The sequence below is a fragment of the Martes martes genome, assembly GCF_963455335.1.
Source record: "Martes martes genome assembly, chromosome: 9".
Classification (NCBI taxonomy): Eukaryota; Metazoa; Chordata; class Mammalia; order Carnivora; family Mustelidae; genus Martes; species Martes martes.
This window is the reverse complement of record NC_137896.1, coordinates 80708386-80729376: the sequence shown is the minus strand read 5'-3', so window position 1 is coordinate 80729376 and position 20991 is coordinate 80708386. Positions and strand designations below refer to the sequence as shown.

Sequence of the window (20991 nt, the reverse complement as noted above, 5' to 3'; positions counted from 1 at the left end):
AAAAAAAAAATTATACATAAATTCTTGTATACAATTCTGATTATCCTAGGGGAAATAATTCCTGGAGGTAGAATCTAATGAGATGAACATTTTTAAGGGACTTGATGTACATTGCTAAAATTTCCCTTCAGTAAATTTGACTACTTTACATCTGCGCTGATTATCTTTAGTGCTATTATGGTTAAAAATGAAGAGATAGTATGAATATATAGCTTAGGAGCACAGACTCTGGAGTCAGAAAACACTGGTTTTGAATTCAAACTTTAACACTTATTAAGTCACCTTAGGCAACTCTGTAAAGCCCAGTATTCCCATATATTAAATATAATTTAACCACTTACCTCATGGGTTATAAAGTTTAAGAGAGATATGTGCAAGATATATAAAGGTCATCATATGTATTAGCCACTCAAATGAGCAACATTATGACTTTCAATGCTCTACAGCCATATTAAATCATCAAATTTCCTCTAATTTAATGTCATTAGTTACTAGACATACTATTATTTTATGAATGACTAAGAAAGAACAAGCACTGTCAAACTCTAACATACTATCTATTATAAGTAGGATGTTGATTTCAGAGAAGTTAAAAGATGCATATCTTTGCACTGATGAAATATAGTGTGTAAAAGAAAAACAGATTTTTTTATTATTCAAATTTAGATGCTAAAATTGTCCAATTTTAAAAACCTATGAAATATTGCAGTCACATTGCAATTTTTTGTATCAGGCAGTACTTCTGACAAAAAAACAAAAAACAACAAACTTTTAACTTTACCCTAAACAAAATTCTGACCATTAAATCAAGGGACAATAAACAAACATATATGAAGTTGTAAATAGATACTGCCTCTATTTTTTTTTTTTTTTAAAGATTTTATTCACTTATTTGACAGTGAAAAACACAGTGAGAGAGGGAACACAAGCCAGGGTTGCGGGCGAGTGAGAAGCAGGCTTCCTGCCAAGCAGGGAGCCTGATGCGGGGCTTGATCCCAGGACCCTGGGATCATGACCTGAGAGGAAGGCAGACGCTTAACAACTGAGCCACCCAGGCACCCCGATACTGCCTGTATTATCCCGTGGATATACTGTATATCATTTAAACCTCCTGAATAGCATATCAAAGTGTCATAGAGTTGCTTTTTTTTAAAGATTTTATTTATTTATTTGACAGAGATCACAAGTAGGCAGAGAGAGATAGAGGGAGAAGCAGGCTCCCTGCTGAGCAGAGAGCCCGATGTGGGGCCCAATCCCAGGACCCTGAGATCACGACCTGAGCAGAAGGCAGAGACTTAACCCACTGAGCCACCCAGGCGCCCCTAAGATGTGATAGAGTTTTAGAGCTAAAAAGACTCTTAGAGATTATTTCATTTAACATACGTGGAAAATCAGATTTAAAATATTTAAATGGCTAATTAACATGTCACACTGGTAATTATTAGCAGAGTCAAGATGAGAATCCAGATGTACTGATTCCCAGTCTGGAGTATTTTTAATTTTTAAACATTAATCAATTTCTAGATTTAGCTAAATACATTTACCTTACAAATCTGGGTTATAAGAAAAATCTGTCTTGGGTAATACTTAGAAATTAGACTCACCAAATTCTGCAGTTGTTAATCACTAGATGTTTCTTTCTTTCTCTTTTTCTTTCTTTTCTTCCTTTCTCTTTCTTTCCCTCTTTTTTTTTCTTTCTTTTTTAAGGATTTTATTTATTCATTTGAGAGAGAGACAGAGAGAGAGCACAAGCTGGAGGGAAGGGTCAGAGAGAGAGAGGGAGAAGCAGGCTCCCCACTGAGCAGGGAGCCTGACAGGAGGCTTCATCCCAGGATGGATCCCAGAAATGATCCTAGAACCCTGGGATCGTGACATGAGCAGAAGGCAGATGCTTAACCAACTGAGCCACCCAGGTGCCCCGCTAGATATTTCTCAATTATTTGCTATGTATGCTGTATCTGATCACTTGAAAGCTTTTTTGTACTAAAAGTTATGTACTTAGAACCTTTGACTTGAGAGTTTTGACTAGAAGAACAAAGGCTTGCTTTGTTAGCTACTCTATTTCTTTGATTCAAAGATGTATATGTTTTCTTAACACCTCTGAAAACTTAAAATTGATGGCATCTTATAATCTTTGTCAGCCAGGTGGTAGTCAAGATAGCCATCAATGCCTACCTATGCATGTGTTTATTATATCAGGTGACAAGACTGCAATCCCTTGATGTTTCAGTCAACAACCACTTTAGTATTTAAAAATGGAATATAATTCCAGGTTATTATCTGAAAATCTTATCTTGAGATCTTCTGATAAGGTCAAGAAAGTGCTATTATCAATGAGTATTACTGAAAAGAAAACCCCAGAGACAACTGTAAAGAAATCTGGTGTAATTCAGAGGTCTCAAATTTTTTGGTCTCAGAATCCCTACATGTGCTTAAAAATTATTGAGGATCTCAAAAAGCTTTTGTTTATGTGGGTTAAATCTATTTATACCTATCATTTTGGAAATTAAAACTGAGAAGTGTTGGAAATATTTATTTATTCATTCCTTTAGAAATAAGTATAATGAGGTGCCTGGGTGGCTCAGTTGGTTAAACCTCTGCCTTCCACTGAGGTTATGATCTCGGGGTCCTGGGATTAAGCCCTGTGTCTGGCTCAGGCCTCAGCAGGGAGTCTGCTTTTCCCTCTGTCTCCATGCACCCCCCAATTGCTCTCTCTCTCTCTCAAATAAATAAAAATCTTAAAAAAAAAAAGAACTATAATAAACCCATTAGATGTTAACATTCTAACAAAAAATAATACTTAAAAAAAACAAAAATAAGTGAGAATGGGATTATTTTATATTTTTTGGAAATCTCTTTTATGTCTGGCTTAATAGTAGGCAGCTGGATTCTCATATCTACATTTTTTTTTTAAGATTTTATTTATTTATTTGCGAGAGAGTGAGAGAGACAGAGCACAAGGCCGGGGGCGGGGGGGGAGGGGGGAGGGTCAGAGGGAGAAGTAGACTCCCTCCTGAGCAGGAAGCGCGATGTGGGGCTTGGTCCTAGGACCCCAGGATCACGACCTGAGCCAAAGGCAGATGCCCAACCGACTGAGCCACCCAGGCTCCCCTCATATCTACTTTTGTATTCAATCTTTTGAGATATCACAAATTGTGTGGCCTCCAGAAAACACCACTGTATAGCTGTGAGAGAATGATAGTGAAAAAGGTAAATAATGTTCTATTATTATTATGAAAATAGTTTCAACTTTGGGGGCCCTCTGAAAGAGGTTAGGAGAGCCTCAGAGGTCTCCAGATCATACTTTGAGAACCACTGCTATAACATCATGCTTCTGATGGCACAGAGCACTACACTGTGTGGAAAACCAGGAAAAATTCCAAATCAAAAAGAGTTGGATTTCAAATTCTAATTCTAAATCAGTTATATCTTAACCAATTTACTTTAACTTCTTTTTTATGTTTACATAAGAGTGTTACATGATTAAAAAATCCATGCTTGAATAAGTCTAAAAGAATTCATTCAATAGGTATAAAATAAAAATTGTATGTGATAAGAAAACCATTTATCATAGTTTACTGGCAATGTTTTTCTTTCTTTGGGTACATAAAATGATGATATATCTTATAATCGATGGTGCCAGGGATTCAATTAAATATAGCAAATATTATAAGGTCAAATTTGTCTCATATTCCCCTCATGGGGAGGAATCTAGATGTTACTGGAATTTTTAACCACAAGTAACAATGGAATTGAAAACACCAAGTATAATGCAATTAAAATGTTTGAAGAAATACTTTAAATGGGAAATACTTAATTTAGCATTACACATTTTCAGAATGATATTCCTACTAAATGGAATAGTGAAATATCTTTGACTTATTCTTACAGTGAAATGTCTGTTTTTATAGGTAAATAAAATTTTGATTTGAAAAGCTGACACTACTCTTTAATCTTCAAATTTGTATTTATTTGTAGGCTTAAAATAGTATATCATAAACTTTAAATGAAGTGCAGGTATAGTGTAGATTTTTCTATAATGGTTAATTATACTTCACCTTTAATCATTTGTAGCATTTGAAAGTGCTCTATGAACACAAAAAACCCAAAAATATTCAGAATAACTATTTACTAAATATAGGATTCATCATTCTAACTCACTTACCTGGACTGTTTTTGTGGAATGATCCGCATGATTTAAAGTGGTTCTATCAGTATCTGGATCAGACTCTGTCTGCCTCAGGGAAGTACGTTTTTTCTTTGTAAGGTCTGCATCTCTATTGTATGAGTATCCAAGTTTGGAAGTAGGAGATAAACTTGGTTTTTTGATCGGTGATTCAGGATCTGATCTGTACTCTAAGGGTCTAGAATTCTCTAATTTTTCTTTCTCCAAGTTATTACTGACATCTAGAGTCTGAAGCTTTTGTTCCTCTGTCTCCTCACAAATAAAGGATGGAGACACATCCTTCTTCTTATCACTGACATATAAGTCACTTAATTCTAAAGTCTCAGCTTTCAGTTGTCTCTTCTTGCCTAACAGAACTTGTGCGTGGGTCGAATCCATACTGTAACATATTCCGGGGTCATCAGATCCTGAAGTCCTTCCAGAGCTCTGCTGGGACTTTTGGGGTTCTGTGTCACTTTTAGTCCTGCGACAGTAAGGGGAGGCTGTGCTTGGACTAAGATGATCATCAGGAGTCTGATGTTCACTTTCTGACTCTCCAACCCCACTATCATTTACAAATACAGAGTCGTCTTGTGATAAGAAGTCCACTGCTCCGCTGGTAGGTTGCTGCAGTTCAGGCTCCCGTTTCAGATCACTAAGCTCTGCATAAAATTTTTCCTGATCAACAGAACTGTTTGTATCTGTTTCATAGTTTCCAACTTTATATGTGCTTTTACTGCTGTTCTCCTCTATCTGGACAACATTCAGTTCTTGGCCACTGAAATGTGCCCTGATTTGATAGAGGTAAGTCATAACAGTCAGTTTGTCAGGAATTGCTAATAAAACCATATCAGAAGGTTCCAACAACCGGGAAATTCCTATGCTGGCAAATCCATCATATGCCTTCAAAGAAAGGAAAAACAAAGATATATTGAATAGTTCAAACAATCCAAGCACTTTAAAAACAGCAGAAGAATAGATATTAGTTAGACATATTGTGGTGAATGTTATTGAATCATTATGCTGCATACCTAGAACTAATATAATGTTATATGTTAATTATACTTCAATAAAAAAGTTAAAAAATAAAGTTTAGTTCTCATTTAAAAAAAAGCAAAATTTTAATGGATTTTGTTGTTGTTGTTGGAGGGCATACTCCGTTACTGATATAACTGATACAAAAACAGAACAAAATTCCACGTCAGAAACTTGTAAAAGTAGGGTAGGTACAAGAAAAAAAGTTTCTTAATTAATAACAATAGAAATGCTCTTTTCCAATAAAGAAAATAAGCAAAATTTAGAATTAAAACAAAAAAACTTAGAATCAATTTTTATAAGGAACTAAGGTATAAAGAAATAATAATCTGGAGTTTTATCATTCCTATCAACGTCTCTTTAACATGTTCATATAACTGCAGTGATTTGTGAAGAAAAAGGATAGCTACATATCCCCAAAGACCTAATCCTAGATTACCTGGTATAAAATACAAATTATTTAAGCCTACAAATGTAGACACATTTTCTAAATGCCCAATTAAGACTGATTTTCATAATGATAAGAGTGACTGCATTTTCACTTCATCCATTTTGGAAAGAATGAAATGTTTTGAGTAGTACAACTTAGTTGAGAATGTGAGGCTGCATTGTATTATTTTTGTTAGCCTTTAAATGACTGTGGCACATCAGGTTTTTCTAGTTTTGAAGAATCAAAGCTGTTTCTCAATTTACAATTAATTATTACTATCCTGAACTAACCCTTTAAAACAGCACTGTGTTGCTAGGAAGCATTAAAAATATGGTTAAAGGTTCAGATATACCCTCTGAAAAGGTACGGACCCTCTAGTTGTATTCTCACTTTGGAATATAAAATGTCTGTCTTTGTAACAACCTAGATAAAGGATCATAACTCGAAGTTTTTCTTAAAAGAAAGGTTAGGGAATTACGTAACAATTTAGAAGGAATTACTCTTTTGCACTTACATGTTAAAGTGCATTTTTACCTTTGAATTTAATCCTTGTCTCATATTCTTCCTGTAGCTTAATAAATGTTGTGGAAGAAGTAAGAAAGAAAATAAAAAATAAATTGCAATATTAAAATCTCTTCAATTTTCACAGCACTATGTTTCATAATATAGGTACCTCAAAATATTTACTCAAGAGAATGGCTCAGTTGGTGTGCATGTTTAGGCCTGTTTGTTATTTTACATGTTTTAGGAAAATTAAAGTCATTTTCCTCCTCATGTGTCTTGACAACTTGATTGACAGACATCAATTGCAGACCATCATGAAAAGCACCACAGGCAGTATTCTAAACATTTCCCAATTATCTAAAACACTGGCATACTGGTTAAGATCATATGTCACAGGTAAATACCTTTTTTATTTAGCACTTTTTACAGACCTGGGAAAATGATTAGCTTCCTTGTGGGGAATCTCCTGCTAATGTTTTGCTTCATGTAGCAATTCATTTTATGCACACTAACTGCACTAAAAAAGAAAACATTTAAAAACAAACCGGTTTCTTGTAAGCGAGGTCAAGATTTTATGAAGGAATTTTCCCATAGGTTAACCTCTCTTCCTGTGGTAAATCACCTGTCTTTTTAGCTGTTTGTATGTGGAGAAAAAGAAGAGGTCTTTCAAAGAAAATTGTCTTATTCATTCCTAGATGTTATTTAATTGGTAAGGAGGAGTCACTGCCAGTTATGTTATGCATCTGCATGGAACTTAAGACACAGGCATTGTTTCTCTCGCTGCTTTAAGTTCAATCAAGGGCAGATGGGGTTATCGGGAAGAACTGTGTGAAGCTGGATATAAACCTGCAGGTAGCAACTGATACTCAACGTAGATATCAGGTAGGAAGTTGCGAAGTGATGAAAAGGAAAGATTGTATAACAATTATTTATTCAACTGTTCAATGAATAGGATCATCTAAATTAAAACCCTTCTAAAAAGCCACAAGTATCTGCCTTGGAAGATCTGAGAAAAAATTTAATAGGATATTCTTCTCTACACAGCAATATGTAAACCCAAGACATGCTTATCATTATTACTGAAAAATAATGTAAAGAAGTGTGACCTAAGCTTTAAGGCAAATTTCCTTACTCTTAAAAATACACAGCTGGGTACAATCAACAATGTTTCCTTTTCAAAATTTCAAATGGTATTTAAAAAGCTTCACTTTATAAAAATAATAACGGTTTATTTTATAACACTTTTGTCTCCATTTAAATTAGCTTAGTATTTTATTCAAATGCAATGCAGGCATATAACTATCATATCTGAAGATACAATTTAATTGATGAAAAAACAGGCATTTCACTTTGACAGATACAAGCTCTCCAAAATTATACAAAAAATAATTCATGAGAATGACTTACTCTGTAGCATGCCCACCATAGATGTGATTTCTATAAAGAAAAATATCCTGATATTTAAAGATTACCTTTTTTGATGGTATATTTTAGTAAAAAAACTGACAGTTTTAAAATGTATTTCTCTAGGCCAGCATCATGCATTTGTAAAGAAAAAGGGTTTTCTAATGACAATGCAAAATTTTGGGTTCAGAGAGCAATAAAAGTAAAAAATTTGTTGACTTAAATTCTCATCTGCTAACTGAACTTCTATCAAGATTCCCTTTATAGATTTTTTTAAACACTGGTGGTTTTAATTATCTAATTTAAAGTAGAATGAAAACATTAGTCTAGACCAGAGGTTATTGAACACTTTGTTCCCTGAATCCTTTTGGTAATGAACCCCTTCTCAGAACAATCCTTTATGTTTTTAAAACACACAGGATTACAGAAGAAACCAATTATATGAAAAATAAAACTATGAAAAATATTAGTAAAATTGAATTTGAGAAACAGCAAGACATGTGCTTTTTATGACTTATTAACAACTGTAATTCTGAAGAAGTGATTAGCTTAAAAGATAGGTGAAGATATTACAACTGCAATGTGATATCAAAATATCTAAAATTCTCAAGGTGATAGAGTCTCAGGAATGGCTAACTTTATAGTGGTAAGTCGCCTAAATTCATAATTGAAGAACTACTAAATTTCATTTAAAGAATTAAGAAAATAAAACCCATTTCCCCCCCAGTCAGGTTCAAGAACCACCTGAATTCTATCCATACCTCCCATTTAAGAACTCCTATTCTAAAACAACATATTTCATGAACTTTTCAGTTGAAGAATTCAATGCAACATAAAACACATTGAATACCTACTATATGGTGACTTAGTGCTTCTCTTCTTTCTCATGTCACAGTGCACATACATGACTATAATATTGTACTGTGCACTGGGGTAAATAGCAAGTTAGCCTGTGGCCACAGTCAGCTGGCCCAAGGGCTTCTGGAAACTCAGCCCCACGCAGCTACCCAGAAGGCTGAAAGGATCAATATTCCCAACTGGGAAGCTCTAACCTTAGTATGCTAATTAATTTGGTGGAAAAACTGTACAGTCTACCAGAAAGTGAAAAAAAAAAAAAGAGAAAAAAGAAAAAAAGAACCCAATGTTCATATCTTTTAGCTTCTAGGAACATATTCATTCTTTCTTGTATACCCATTATGCTCCTGCGCTCATCCCTTCCCAACAGATTTTTCTAAACTCATAATCATTTATGGTGTAACAGCTTTGGGTGCACTTTTTAAAAGCTAAATCTTGACTAAAAGCAATATGCTTTAATAAATATTTAACAGTTAATGAAGTCATACACATATTAAAATCTGATGCCAGTCTGGCACTTGTGATCTTTAAAGGTTATGACAACTTAGAGTAAACCATGCATCCTATTTGAACTGCAGGAAGCAGACAACCTTCTGTGAGCTGCAGTTATGACCTCAGAAAACCACCTCAGTTTCCCCAAATTAACAAAAGCCACAGAGGAGTTGAATTTGAAACTATGTATTTTTTTCCTTGGCAATTCTTACCTTTTTGTTGTTCTCTTTAATATCTTGAGGATTCAGAGACTTGTAGTCACTGAGGGAGAAAATGGCACAGTAGGTACATACAGTATCTGATAAAAACAGCTGTTTTTAAAACAAACTGAATCTAAAAATTTGACATTCTATAATATCAAAGAGTAACTAGCAATTTCATAGCAATTCAATCAACAAAACTAATAGTGTGGAAAATTAAGGAAATAAATAAATAAATAAATGAAAACAGTGATTACATGTTTCATTGCCTGAAGCTTTCCATCTAAAAGAGAAGTTAAGGCAGGGCACCAGAGACCAGTCTTGACAACCAAATTTACCATGAGGTAATCCCTTGTTGTCAATGTACAAAGAGCTAACGGCTTATTTGTCTCATCTCATTTTAATAGCCACACAATTTTCATAATAATTTGAAGTCAGTACTTTGTATGAGATTAAGAGGGAAAAAAAAATTTTTTTTTTAAGAGAGAAAGACTGGTTTTAGGCATTCAGAAGGGAGAACTTTTCTTTCCTCAAAAACAAAGGTATCGGTAATAAACATAAAAAGTCAACTATTTCAGGACACATGTTAAGAAATTATGTTTTTTTAAAAAAGCTGTCTATTATTTACAAAATATTTCTACGGAATGGAAAATGTTTCTACTTACATTAAATCTGGTCTAAAGTGGTGTAATATTGCACAAAAAGATAAACCGTTTCTCCACGATGTAGTAAAATTGGTGATTTTCACTCCCCGATAGTTTTTTGTAACTTCTTTGCACCATACAAGCAATGACTGACTAGCATTTGGCTTTCGCCCCAAAACAGGACTTGGGATAGGACTCGGCTAGAAAAAAGAAAAAGAGAAAAACACTAAAATAATTTAGGGATGAAAATTAACATTAATTGACCTAACGAGATCATTTAAACCCTTTGATGTCAGTTTAGGTCCTTCAAAACTGTCAATTCAAGACAACTGTAACCTCCAAGAAGGAGACATGAATCTTAAGTTATTATCTTCAGTTTTAGCCTATGGCATTTGCCTGACAAGGATGTAGATATGCAAGATTTTAAACTCATACATTTAAGAACAAGCCAAGAGCTATACTGATGGAAACATTATATTAAAGTATTTAAATACTTAAATCTGAGTATCTGTGTAACTCTTATACCCTAAGAAATTTTCCTCAAATATAATCATGTACAAATATAGTTCCTTTCTGACTAGATTAAAAATAATGTATTTTGAAGTCTAACTGTAGCACAAATTGTTAGAGTGGAAAGATCAAAATCCTAGTTTTTAAAAAATGCAGTGATCATGCATTTTAGACAGCACAATATAATCATACTCAGACATTTCTTATCTAAATTTAATGATGGCAAAACACATCTAAAGTTATTAGCAGCAGTCAGGTATTGGTGGCAATACCACACAACAGTATGTAATTTGGATTTGCTCAAAATATCTTTTAATTATCACTGAGAGCTACTTTTGTAGGTCAGATAAGGGCATGGGTGTGTTAAATCTAAGCATATTCTTTGGTTTCCCCCTTGTTCATATACTTAAAACAGTGATGACAAAACAAACAAACAAACACAAAAAACCCAAACTAATAAGACGTTTATCTTAAACTTTCATTATTCTTAAAAACACATCACTTTCTTTTACTGAATAACAATCACATTTTGTGGTGGTAACTTAAGAGGCTAGCACAACTGAAAACCATTAAGAAAACTAAAACTGCTATATGTTTCTGGATTTCAAATTTTGCTATCAGTTAAGAGTGCTGACTATAACCATAAAATAGAGGCCCTCTAAAATAAGGTGAAAGGGTAATGATTATTTGACTCTAATATCACTTAAGTTTAACAAAGCAAACCATTCTTCCCACACAGCTTACTTAAGAAAGACCAATGATGCCCCCACTTGACAAAAACATGTTAGTGCCAAACAATTAAAAACATCAACTCCACGTAACTGTGATTATGCACTCACCGTTCCTGTGAAAAAACTCTAAGAAACACCAAGGATGTAATTTCTTATTTTTTAATCAATCATCAGATTAGCAAGCTATTATATAAACAAACATGAATCTTGCAAAGTGCTGTTCTTTAAGTAATCACCTATACAAAGTAAATGCTGAAAAAGTCACAGGCCATTAAATTCAATAAATTTGGATCACTTCTACTTAATATGAAGTAGGTAAAAATGGAATTCCCAATGTAATGAGCTATTTACTTTATAATAAGCAGATATTTTAACCATATCAATTTGACATGTAGAAAAAGGAAATATTAAATATCTTTTCATCTAATGGCGACTTTCCACTATGATTTTCAAATTGTTCTGGTTACTTAACCTGGAAGTGGAATGGAGAATGGTCTATGGATGAGGCAGGGGATCAATGAACTGGACACAAACATTTTTTTTCCTTAGACTTCCTATTATTTGAAGGATTGTCTTTAATAAAATGTTTTCCTTTATCAAACTATATTACTAAGGTACTGATTCATTCCAAGTATGAATAATAACTACATGAGACAGATAATCTGCAACTACCATTACACTGATTCATTCCAGTTATCAGCAGCACATAGACAGGTAATGTACAGAAGTCATTACCACATCTAGAGTGGCTTTCTGTACATAAGAAATAGGGAAAATATACCAGGTCACCATGATTATGAATATACCCTTGTTTCTAAGAAGCCTCAATATGAAAAGCCTAGAAGAACTAAACAAAACTCTGGATTTACCCCAACATAAAACCCTTGACTTAAAAAGATCTTACAGGGATGCTTATTGCACTGTCAAAGCAAAAGAAGTCATTTGTAAATGAAGAAACTTGATAAAAATACAAGGCCTATAAATGGTCATATTGGTTGCAGAGAAAGAAGACTGAAGTAGAACCATCATACAATAAATCATCCACTTCAGGACAGCTCATCTTTCATCTAATATTTTGCAGGGGGTCATAAAGAAAGAAGCAGTTAAATAATTTCAGAACCTTTAGGATATTAATGAATGTAATTGCTTGTTTCTTGCTATAGCTGGCTCCTGATGTGGCAGGTTACTTTACTTCTCTATGTCTCTGTTTCTTCATCATTAAAATGGGGATTGCAATGGTACCTATCTCATGGTGTCACTGCAGTAACAGGACAGCCTCCCCATCCTTCCACCCATTATTGCTCATTACCACTCTCCCTTGATCACACTGAACTGTAGTAACCTCTTTGTTGTTCTTTAGATACCCAAGACATGGTCCCACCTTAGCGCCTTTGTACAGATTGTTCCATTTGCCTGCTCTCCTGTCAGATATCTGCATGGTTAACTCCAATGCAACCATCTTCATTATGCCTATTCTAACTATCCTATTTAATAATGCAACTCATCTCCATCATTCAATCTCAGTGACACAATCCTCACTACCTTACCTTGCTCTTTTCTTTCCATAGTACTTACCATCTTCTTATCGTCTATATAGTTTTTTGGTTATTACAAAAATATGCTTATTGGTCATGCTTACTGCTTATTACTTTGTCCATTCTCACCAAATAAAAGGGCTATGAAGATATGGATCTTAGTTTATTAACTTATCCCAAGTGTCCATAGATCCTGGCACATAGCATATAGCAGTGCTGACAGGAGAAATGAAATAGGACTTGAAACCACTGTTTCACTTAACAGTTCTATTATCTAGTATAGATAATTTTAATGTATTGTTTCTCTTAATATAGCATTTTACACATTAAAGGTAGTAAGGCCACCTAGTTATTCTTGCTATCAATGGCAATAGGATTGGTTTTAGAAAACCTAGTCAATAACTTGTTAGAAATTTTCCTAAATTTTAACAGCTCCAAGAAATCTCAATTCCATTTTTTCCTGTTCTACCCCTCTCACTATAGTTGCTTTCTCTTTGCTCTTTCCCCTTCTTCCACTGATAGAAGCACATATATATTCCTCTAGGTATTGCTCTAAATAGTTTTCTCTTTCCACACTTTGAGCTGATTCACTCCCAGGATTTCAACTATCACTTCCATGCAGATGATTCCCAAATATACATTTATAGTTCAAACTATCTCAAGTTGACATTTCCAGCTGGCCGTCCTTCCTGCCATATAAAATTCAAACTCAATATGTTCAAAACCATAATTATAATCTTTCCTTACAACCTGCTTCATTTTCACTATGTTTACAAATGATACTACTATTGTCCCAATTGTCTAGACTTTAAATCTCAGACTCAGCTTTGACCTCTTCCTTCCCCTACTATCCTTTATTAATTAATCCATGGGAAATTTTTATCCTATTGTTGTAATCTATCTTCTTTTGCCTAGCTATTGCAAAATCTTCCTTCTTCCAAATTCTCCCTTATCTGATTCACTGCCATAGCAACAATCTTAAAAGCACAGGTCAAAGCCTCTCATGACTCTTAAACATATAAAATGATGTCAAAATACTTCTGAGCAAAGAATCCCAAATCTTTTTTTATGTATCTGCTCTCCAGGAATGATTCACCATTCTCTAGAATTACTATGCTTTCCTCCCTAGCCCCAGCTCCCCCACTTCCTGTTTCTGATTGTACAGACTGTCACCTCACTTGGAGCATCTTCTGTCCCTACAATTCCATTCTACTTTCAAGATTATGTACAGCTGTCATCCTGCACATGAAATCTCTTTCCGACTCCAATTGTAGGAATTTTCTATATTTCTTTGACTCTCATATAGAATTTTTACTATGTGTTATTTCTTCTGTCCACAAAAAGACTTATTAATTTTTCATTAATCTATATTCTGAGCACTTACTATGTCCCACAAACAATGGTAAAAACCTTACATGGGTTAGCTCATTAAATCCTCATAACTCCTTTGAGGTAAGTGCTATTACTCCCAATTTCAATTGAGGAAACTGAAGTTACACAGCTAGAAAGTGAAGGAGTGAGAATCTATACCAAGGTGTTCCCACTCCAGAGCCTGTGCTCTTAAGCAACGTGCATTTCACATTTCAAGATAATGTAGTTTTAGGACCTCAATAGAAACTATAAATATCTTGAGAAGTTGCCTTAGTCAACTTCTTAGATGACTGACTGCCCTGTATATATTAAATTGATTCCAAAAAGGAAATTGATGTAAACAATTTAAACTCTAGGAGTATTTAGTTAATAAAACCCTTTATCCATTCTTTGGATTTTAGATTTTTGGTTGGAACTAGAACTAGAACTACAACTATGTAAGCCCAGAGCAGTGAAATGTATGCTAGCATTGCTAGAATTGTAGGACAATTTGGTCTCCCTACTGCTCATTCTGGGAGCCTTCCCCCAATTACTACAAATTTTTTAAAATTTATTTATTTGAGAGAGATAGAGAAAAAGTGAGAGAGAGCAAGTGAGGGAGTGCACAAGTAGGGAGGGGGGGCAGCAGAGAGCATCTTCAAGCAGACTCCCTGCTGAGCCAGGATCCAATGCAGGACTTGATCTCACGATCCAGGAGATTATGAACTGAGAGTTAGATGCTCAACTGACTAAACCATCCAGGCACTTCCAATTACTATAAATTTCTGAAAACAACTGAGGAATCTGTGGATAAATCTTAATATTTGGTGAGCCCAAAACAATAGCAGTGGTAAAAATAAGAACACTTGTATCTGTACTATTTATTCTTTTTCAAAGTATTTTCATTTAAATAATTTCATTTTATTCATATAGTAAAATTGAGTTAAGTTTTGTTATTTTACTACTTAGACAATTAGAAAGATTATGCTATAGTTAATACTAGGAGGAACTTCTGCAGGTAATTTATTAGAATGAATATGAAAATTTAAGGAAACTGCTGGATACAAAAAAAAAAAAACAGTGTACAAAAACCAACTGCATTCCTATATACCAACAAAAGCAGTTAGAAATTTAAATTTTTAAGACTATTCATGGTGGCAAATGAAACAAGTACTAAGGAATAAATCTACAAATAATGCACACGAGTGTTATTAAAAAACTATCAAACTTTACTGTGAGAAAATAAAGGAGTCTTAAAGAGAGAAAGAAATATACCATATCCGTGGATTATAAGACACAATTGTAAAGATAATGATTATTTCTAGAGAGAAAGGGTTAAGTAGAAGACCTAAGCCCTTCATGAGGAAATGACCTCGAGTTTACCTTCTAGCAATGTTCCCACGGAAATATATTGGATTAGATCAATGTGAAAGGTCAAGTTTGTTACCAGGCAACATTATTTATTGTAAAAATGACTGTCGCTTGGTGGACTGCATCTTGACTTGGAAACTTGTCAATAAACTATAAATGGCCGTAGCTTCCCTGTGTAATTCTTGTACTCAAATGTGTCCCTTGAGAGATCTAACAGTGATATGTACAGACTATTACAAGAATGTATATCTTATAAATCACAGTGGTCCACGCTTCCCATCTTACAACTGGACAGTTCATGGGGAGCTGAATTATAGAAATGCAGATCTGATGTTATAATGCTAATGTATTTCCTGTCCTTCTATAAAGCTAAGTAACCTAGTGCCAAATTATTTCATATACACACACACAGGGCTTATATTCAGAATGAAAATTTGCTCTATCACATTAGTATTCAAAGAACTGCACAAGGCACTACTACACAATTCTCCCCAGAAAGGCTAAAATAAAAACTTTTAATTAAAATGAAATTAAAATTTTAATGAAATTAAAAATACCAAGTGTTGACAAGGATGTGGAGCAAAGGGAGCTTATACAGAGCTGATGGGAAAATTCTGGCATCATCTATTATGGTAAATCTGAAGATGTGCATATGCTATGACCCAGCAATCCTGGGTTTATTACCTACAGAAATTCATGCTTACACAAGATAGAATACATGTTCAGAAAAGTTTTGACAGCAGCACTGTTTACAACTTCCCAGATCTGAAAACAATCCAAATGTTCATCAACAATAGAATAGACCTTAAAGTTGTGGTCTATTCTGGCAGTGAAATACTTCACACACACATAGAGACAGAAAAAGAAAGAGAGACAGAGAGACAGAGAGACAGAGAGAGGGAGAGAGGAAGTGAGGGAGGGAGGGAGAGCAATTGAGAAAAATACAAAACACACTTAATCCTAAAGCATACCACTGAACAAAAGAAAACAGGTACAAAATCATATATACATACCATATGATTCCATTTATATAAAAGAAAAACCAAGCAAACCTAAACTACGTTGTTAAAGGATTTGTACTTAAAACTTCTGGAGAGATTTCAAAGATCTAATTCTTTTGGTGTTTACACAGATGTTCACTTAAAATAATTTTCTTAAGCTGTGTACTATATTTCATGTATCTTCTGTATATGTTTTACATTCATTTCTGTTTTATAGCAAAAAAGTTTAAGAAGAATATCAGAATTGCTGGCATTAAAATGATGAAATAAAGATGGTGCTTTCCCCATTCAATCTGAAAATCACCTAAAGGTAACAAGGATACAAGGATAACAAAAAACAAAAGTAAACCTTTTTTTAGCCTGAAGTAGGAGACATAATGTAACCCTAACGTGCAATATATGGGGATGTTTAAACAATAAATCAATAACCAAGTTCCCAAATTACCAGAAGAATCACCTATAAATAAAACAAAGAAGACAGAACTCATACACTACAAAAAATTTAAAAGTAGAAAGCATAATTATAAAACAGGATATCAGAACCAAGACCAAATATATCTAATACTCATGTAGACTAGAGAAGGTAGAAATAGGTCCACATACAATAGCAGTAGAGAAAAGTATGAACTAAAGGACTTTATGTGAGAAGACTGGTGGTAATAATACCAAGTGTCACTCTTATATGGGTAACCAAGTATGACAACATTTGGAAGATCTACTGCATGACTTAAGGAATCAATATTTTCCAATGAGCAATGCATAATGTTACAAAACCATGCATCAACAAAATATCCATTTCAAAATGCAAGATAAACCAAGTTATGATTTCAGATTCCACATGGCAAATAAAAAAATTATCATTTGTGAATTTTGGTGTAGTATCAAAGACGACAATTCACAATTATTTTAAAAATCCATTAAAATTCTTTTTACTGTTTCAACTATAAGATATGTGAGTGAGGTCAGATTTCCTTCTTATAGTTCAACCAAACAGCATATTTATAACAGATTAAATACCAAAACTATCTTCTACTAAGCCAGGGATTAGAGTATGGCAAAAATTTCATTCTTTTTACTAAATTGTTTTTGCTTTGGTAAATATAGTCATTTTTCATAAAAAATGTTAATTATTTTAAAATACACGTACTGGTTTACTATTATTTTATTAATATTTATTTATTTATTTTTAGATTTTATTTATTTACTTGACAGAGAGATAGAGAGCACAAGTAGGCAGAGAGGCAGGCAGAGGGAGAGGGAGAAGCAGGCTCTCCACTGAGCAGGGAGACCCATGTGGGGCTCGATCCCAGGACCCTGGGATCATGACCCAAGCCAAAAGTAGCGACTTCACTGACTGAGCCACCAAGGCGCCCGGTTTATTATTATTTTAAATGAATTAATATATTTTTAAGTTTTCCCAATTTTTAGTTTCTAATATTATAAATATCAATAGGTGTAATTCACATAAAAACTCTTTGAGTCCTGAATAACTTATTTTTTAAAAGATTTATTTGAAAGAGAGAGCGAATGAGAGCAAGAGGGGGAGGGAGGCAGAGGGAGAGAGAGAGAGTGCAAGTGCACAAGCTCAGGGAGGGGCAGAGGGAGAAGCAGACTCCTTGCTGAGCAGGGAGCCTGATGTGGGGCTCAATCCCAGGACCCCTGCGTCACGACCTGAGCCAAAGACAGACACTTAACTCACTGAGCCACTCAGGTGCCCCTTTATTTTTTATTTTTTAGAGAGACAGAGAATGAGTGTGAGTGGGGGCAGGGAGGGTCAGAGGGAGACTCTTAAGTAGGCTCCATGCCCAGCACAGAGCCAACATGGGGCTGAATCTCATGACCCTGAGATCACAACCTGAGTCAAAAATCAAGAGTTGGTTGTTAAACTGATGAACCATCCAGGCACCCCCAAAACATTTTTATTATGGTAAAATACACAGAATTCAGTATTTACCATCTTAACCGTTTTTAAATGCACAGTTCTGTGGTATTGACTATATTCCTACTGTTGTGCAACCATCACCACTGTCCATCTCTAGAACAATTTTCACCTTGCAGAACTGAAACTCTATACCTATTGAACAATAATTCCCCACTTCCCCTCTCCCACAGCCCCTGGCAACAACAATTCTACTTTCTGTGTCTACAATTCTGACTACTCTAGGTACCTTATATAAGTGGAATCATACATATTTATCATTTTGTGACTCGCTTATTTCACTTAGCACAATATCCTCAAGATCACCCATGTTGTATATGTCAGAATCTCCTTCCTTTTTTTAATTTTTTAAAAGTTTTTATTTATTTATTTGACAGAGAGAGAGAAAGATCACAAGTAGGCAGAGAGGCAGGCAGAGAGGCAGGCAGAGAGAGAGGGGGAAGTAGTCTGAGCAGAGAGCCGGATGAGGGGCTTGATCCCAGGACCCTGAGATCATGACCTGAGCTGAAGGCAGAGGCTTAACCCACTGAGCCACCCAGGCGCCCCCTCCTTCCTTTTTAAAACTAAACAATATTCCATTGTATGTATATACCACATTTTATCCATTTATCTGTTGATGAACACATGGGTTGCTTCCACGTTTTAGCTATTGTGAATAATGCCGCTATAAATGTGAGTGTACAAATATCTCTTTAAGATCCTGCTTTCAAGTCTTTTGAGTATACATCTAGTAGAGAAATCGCTGGATTATATGGTAATTCTATTTTAAACCTTTTGAGGAATATCTATAGTGTTTTCCATAATGATTGCACCATTTACAGTCCCACCAACAGTGTACAGGCATCTCAAATTCTCCACACCTTCACCAACACTTGTCATTTTCTTTTTCTTCCTTTCCTTTCTTTCCCCTTCAATAGTACCATCCTAATGAATGTGAAGTGGTATCTCACTGTGGTTCTGATTAGCATTTCTCTAATGATTAGTGATTTTGAGCATCTTTTCATATGCTTATTGGTCATTAATGTATTTTCTTTGGTGAAATGTTTATTCAAGTCCTTTGTTCATTTGCTGTTATGTTGTTGAGTTTTAGGAGTTCTGTATATATTCTGAGTATCAGCCCCTGATCAGGTATATAATCTGGAAATATCTTCTAGTATTATGTAGGTTGCCTTTTCATGCATATAAGTTTTAGATTTTCATGAAGTCCAATTTGTCTATTTTTTCTTTGTTACATGTGCCTTTGATTTCCAGGAATTTACTCTCAAATCCAAACTTGTGAAGCTTCTACCCTATATTCTCTTCTAAGAGTTTTATAGTTTTAGCTCATATATTCACGTCTTTGATCCATTTGGAATTAATTTTGTATAGGGTGCTAGGTAAGGATCTAATTTCATTATTTTGCAATCAGATACTCAGTTTTTGCAGAACCATTTGTTGAAAAGACAATACTTCCTCCACTGAAAGCACTTGGCACCCTTGTTGAAAATCATTTGACCATATATGCAAGGATTTATATCTGGGTTCTCTATTCTATCCCATTGTCCTATATATCTGCCTTTATGTCAGCCCCGCATTGTTTTGATTACCGTAGCTTTGTAGTTAAGTTTTGAAATTAAGAAGTGTGAGCCCTCCAAAATTATTCTTTTTCAAGATTGTTTGGCTATGTGGGGTACCCTGAGATTCCATATGAATTTTAGAGTGGATTTTTCTGTTTTTGAAAAAAAACTTCTTAGGATTTTGATGGGGATTGCATTAAATCTGTAGATCATTTTGGGTAGTACTGACACTTTAACAATATTAAATCTTCCAGTTCATAAACATGTCTTTCCATTTATTTGTGTCTTCTTTAATTTTTTAAAGAAGATCTTATTTATTTATTTATTTGACACAGAGAGAGTGAGTGCAAGTGAGAGCACAAGTAGGCACTGCGGCAGGCAGAGGGAGAGGGAAAAGCAGGCTCCCCGCTAAGCAGGAAGCCTGATGCAGCGCTCCATCCCAGGACTCTGGGATCATGACCCGAGCAGAAGGTAGATGCTTGACTGACTGAGCCGCCAGGCACCCCATTGTGTCTTTTTAAATTTATTTCATCATTGTTTCCTACTTTTCAGTGTACAAGTCTTTCACTTTCTTAATTAATTCCTAAGTATTTTATTCTTTTTGATACTACTGGAAATGGAACTATTTTCTTAATTTCCTTTTCATATTGGTCATCGTTAGTGATAAAAATGCAACTTATTTTGGTGTTTGCTCTGTAACCTTTGCTGAGCTCATTTATTCTAGCAATATTTTTTGTGTGGAATCTTTGAGGTTTTCAATCATCTATGCAGAGGGATAATTTTACTTCTTCCAGTCCCATTTGGAGCCTTTTGTTTCTTTTTCTTTCTTAACTGCTCTAATGAGTACTTCCAGTATTACACTGAACAGAAGTGGAGAGAGTAGGCATCCTTGCTTTGTTCCTGATTTTAGAGTAAAAGCTTTCAATCTTTCACTATTGAGAAGAATATCAACTGTGAGTTTTTCATATATGGCTTTTATTATCTTGAGGTAGCTCCCATGTGTTCCTAGTTTGTTGAGTGTTTTATCACGAAAGGTTGATGAATGTTATTATATACTTTTTCTGCATTTATTAAGATAATTATGCAATATCTATCCTTCATTACATTAATGTGCTATTGATTGATTTTCATATGTTGAACCATCCCCACATTCCAGGAATAAATCCCTCTTGGTCACAATGTGTAATTCTTTTAATATGCGGCTGAATTCAGTTTGCTAGTATGTTGTTGAGGATTTGTGCATCAATATTTATAAGAAATACTGGTCAG

General features: G+C 34.5%; 1 protein-coding gene across 4 annotated transcripts in view; it reads right to left on the bottom strand.

The window, feature by feature from the left end:
• Positions 1–20991, bottom strand: part of EHBP1 (EH domain binding protein 1) — a 339190-nt gene that overhangs the window by 92893 nt on the left and 225306 nt on the right. For all 4 annotated transcript variants that reach the window (XM_080813773.1, XM_080813775.1, XM_080813772.1 and 1 more), the window contains 3 exons: positions 9751–9929; positions 9098–9146; positions 4166–5068 (listed from right to left, as the gene is read on the bottom strand). In XM_080813773.1, the coding sequence (XP_080669899.1) occupies positions 4166–5068; positions 9098–9146; positions 9751–9929 (1131 nt within the window). The remainder of the gene's footprint in view (positions 1–4165; positions 5069–9097; positions 9147–9750; positions 9930–20991) is intronic.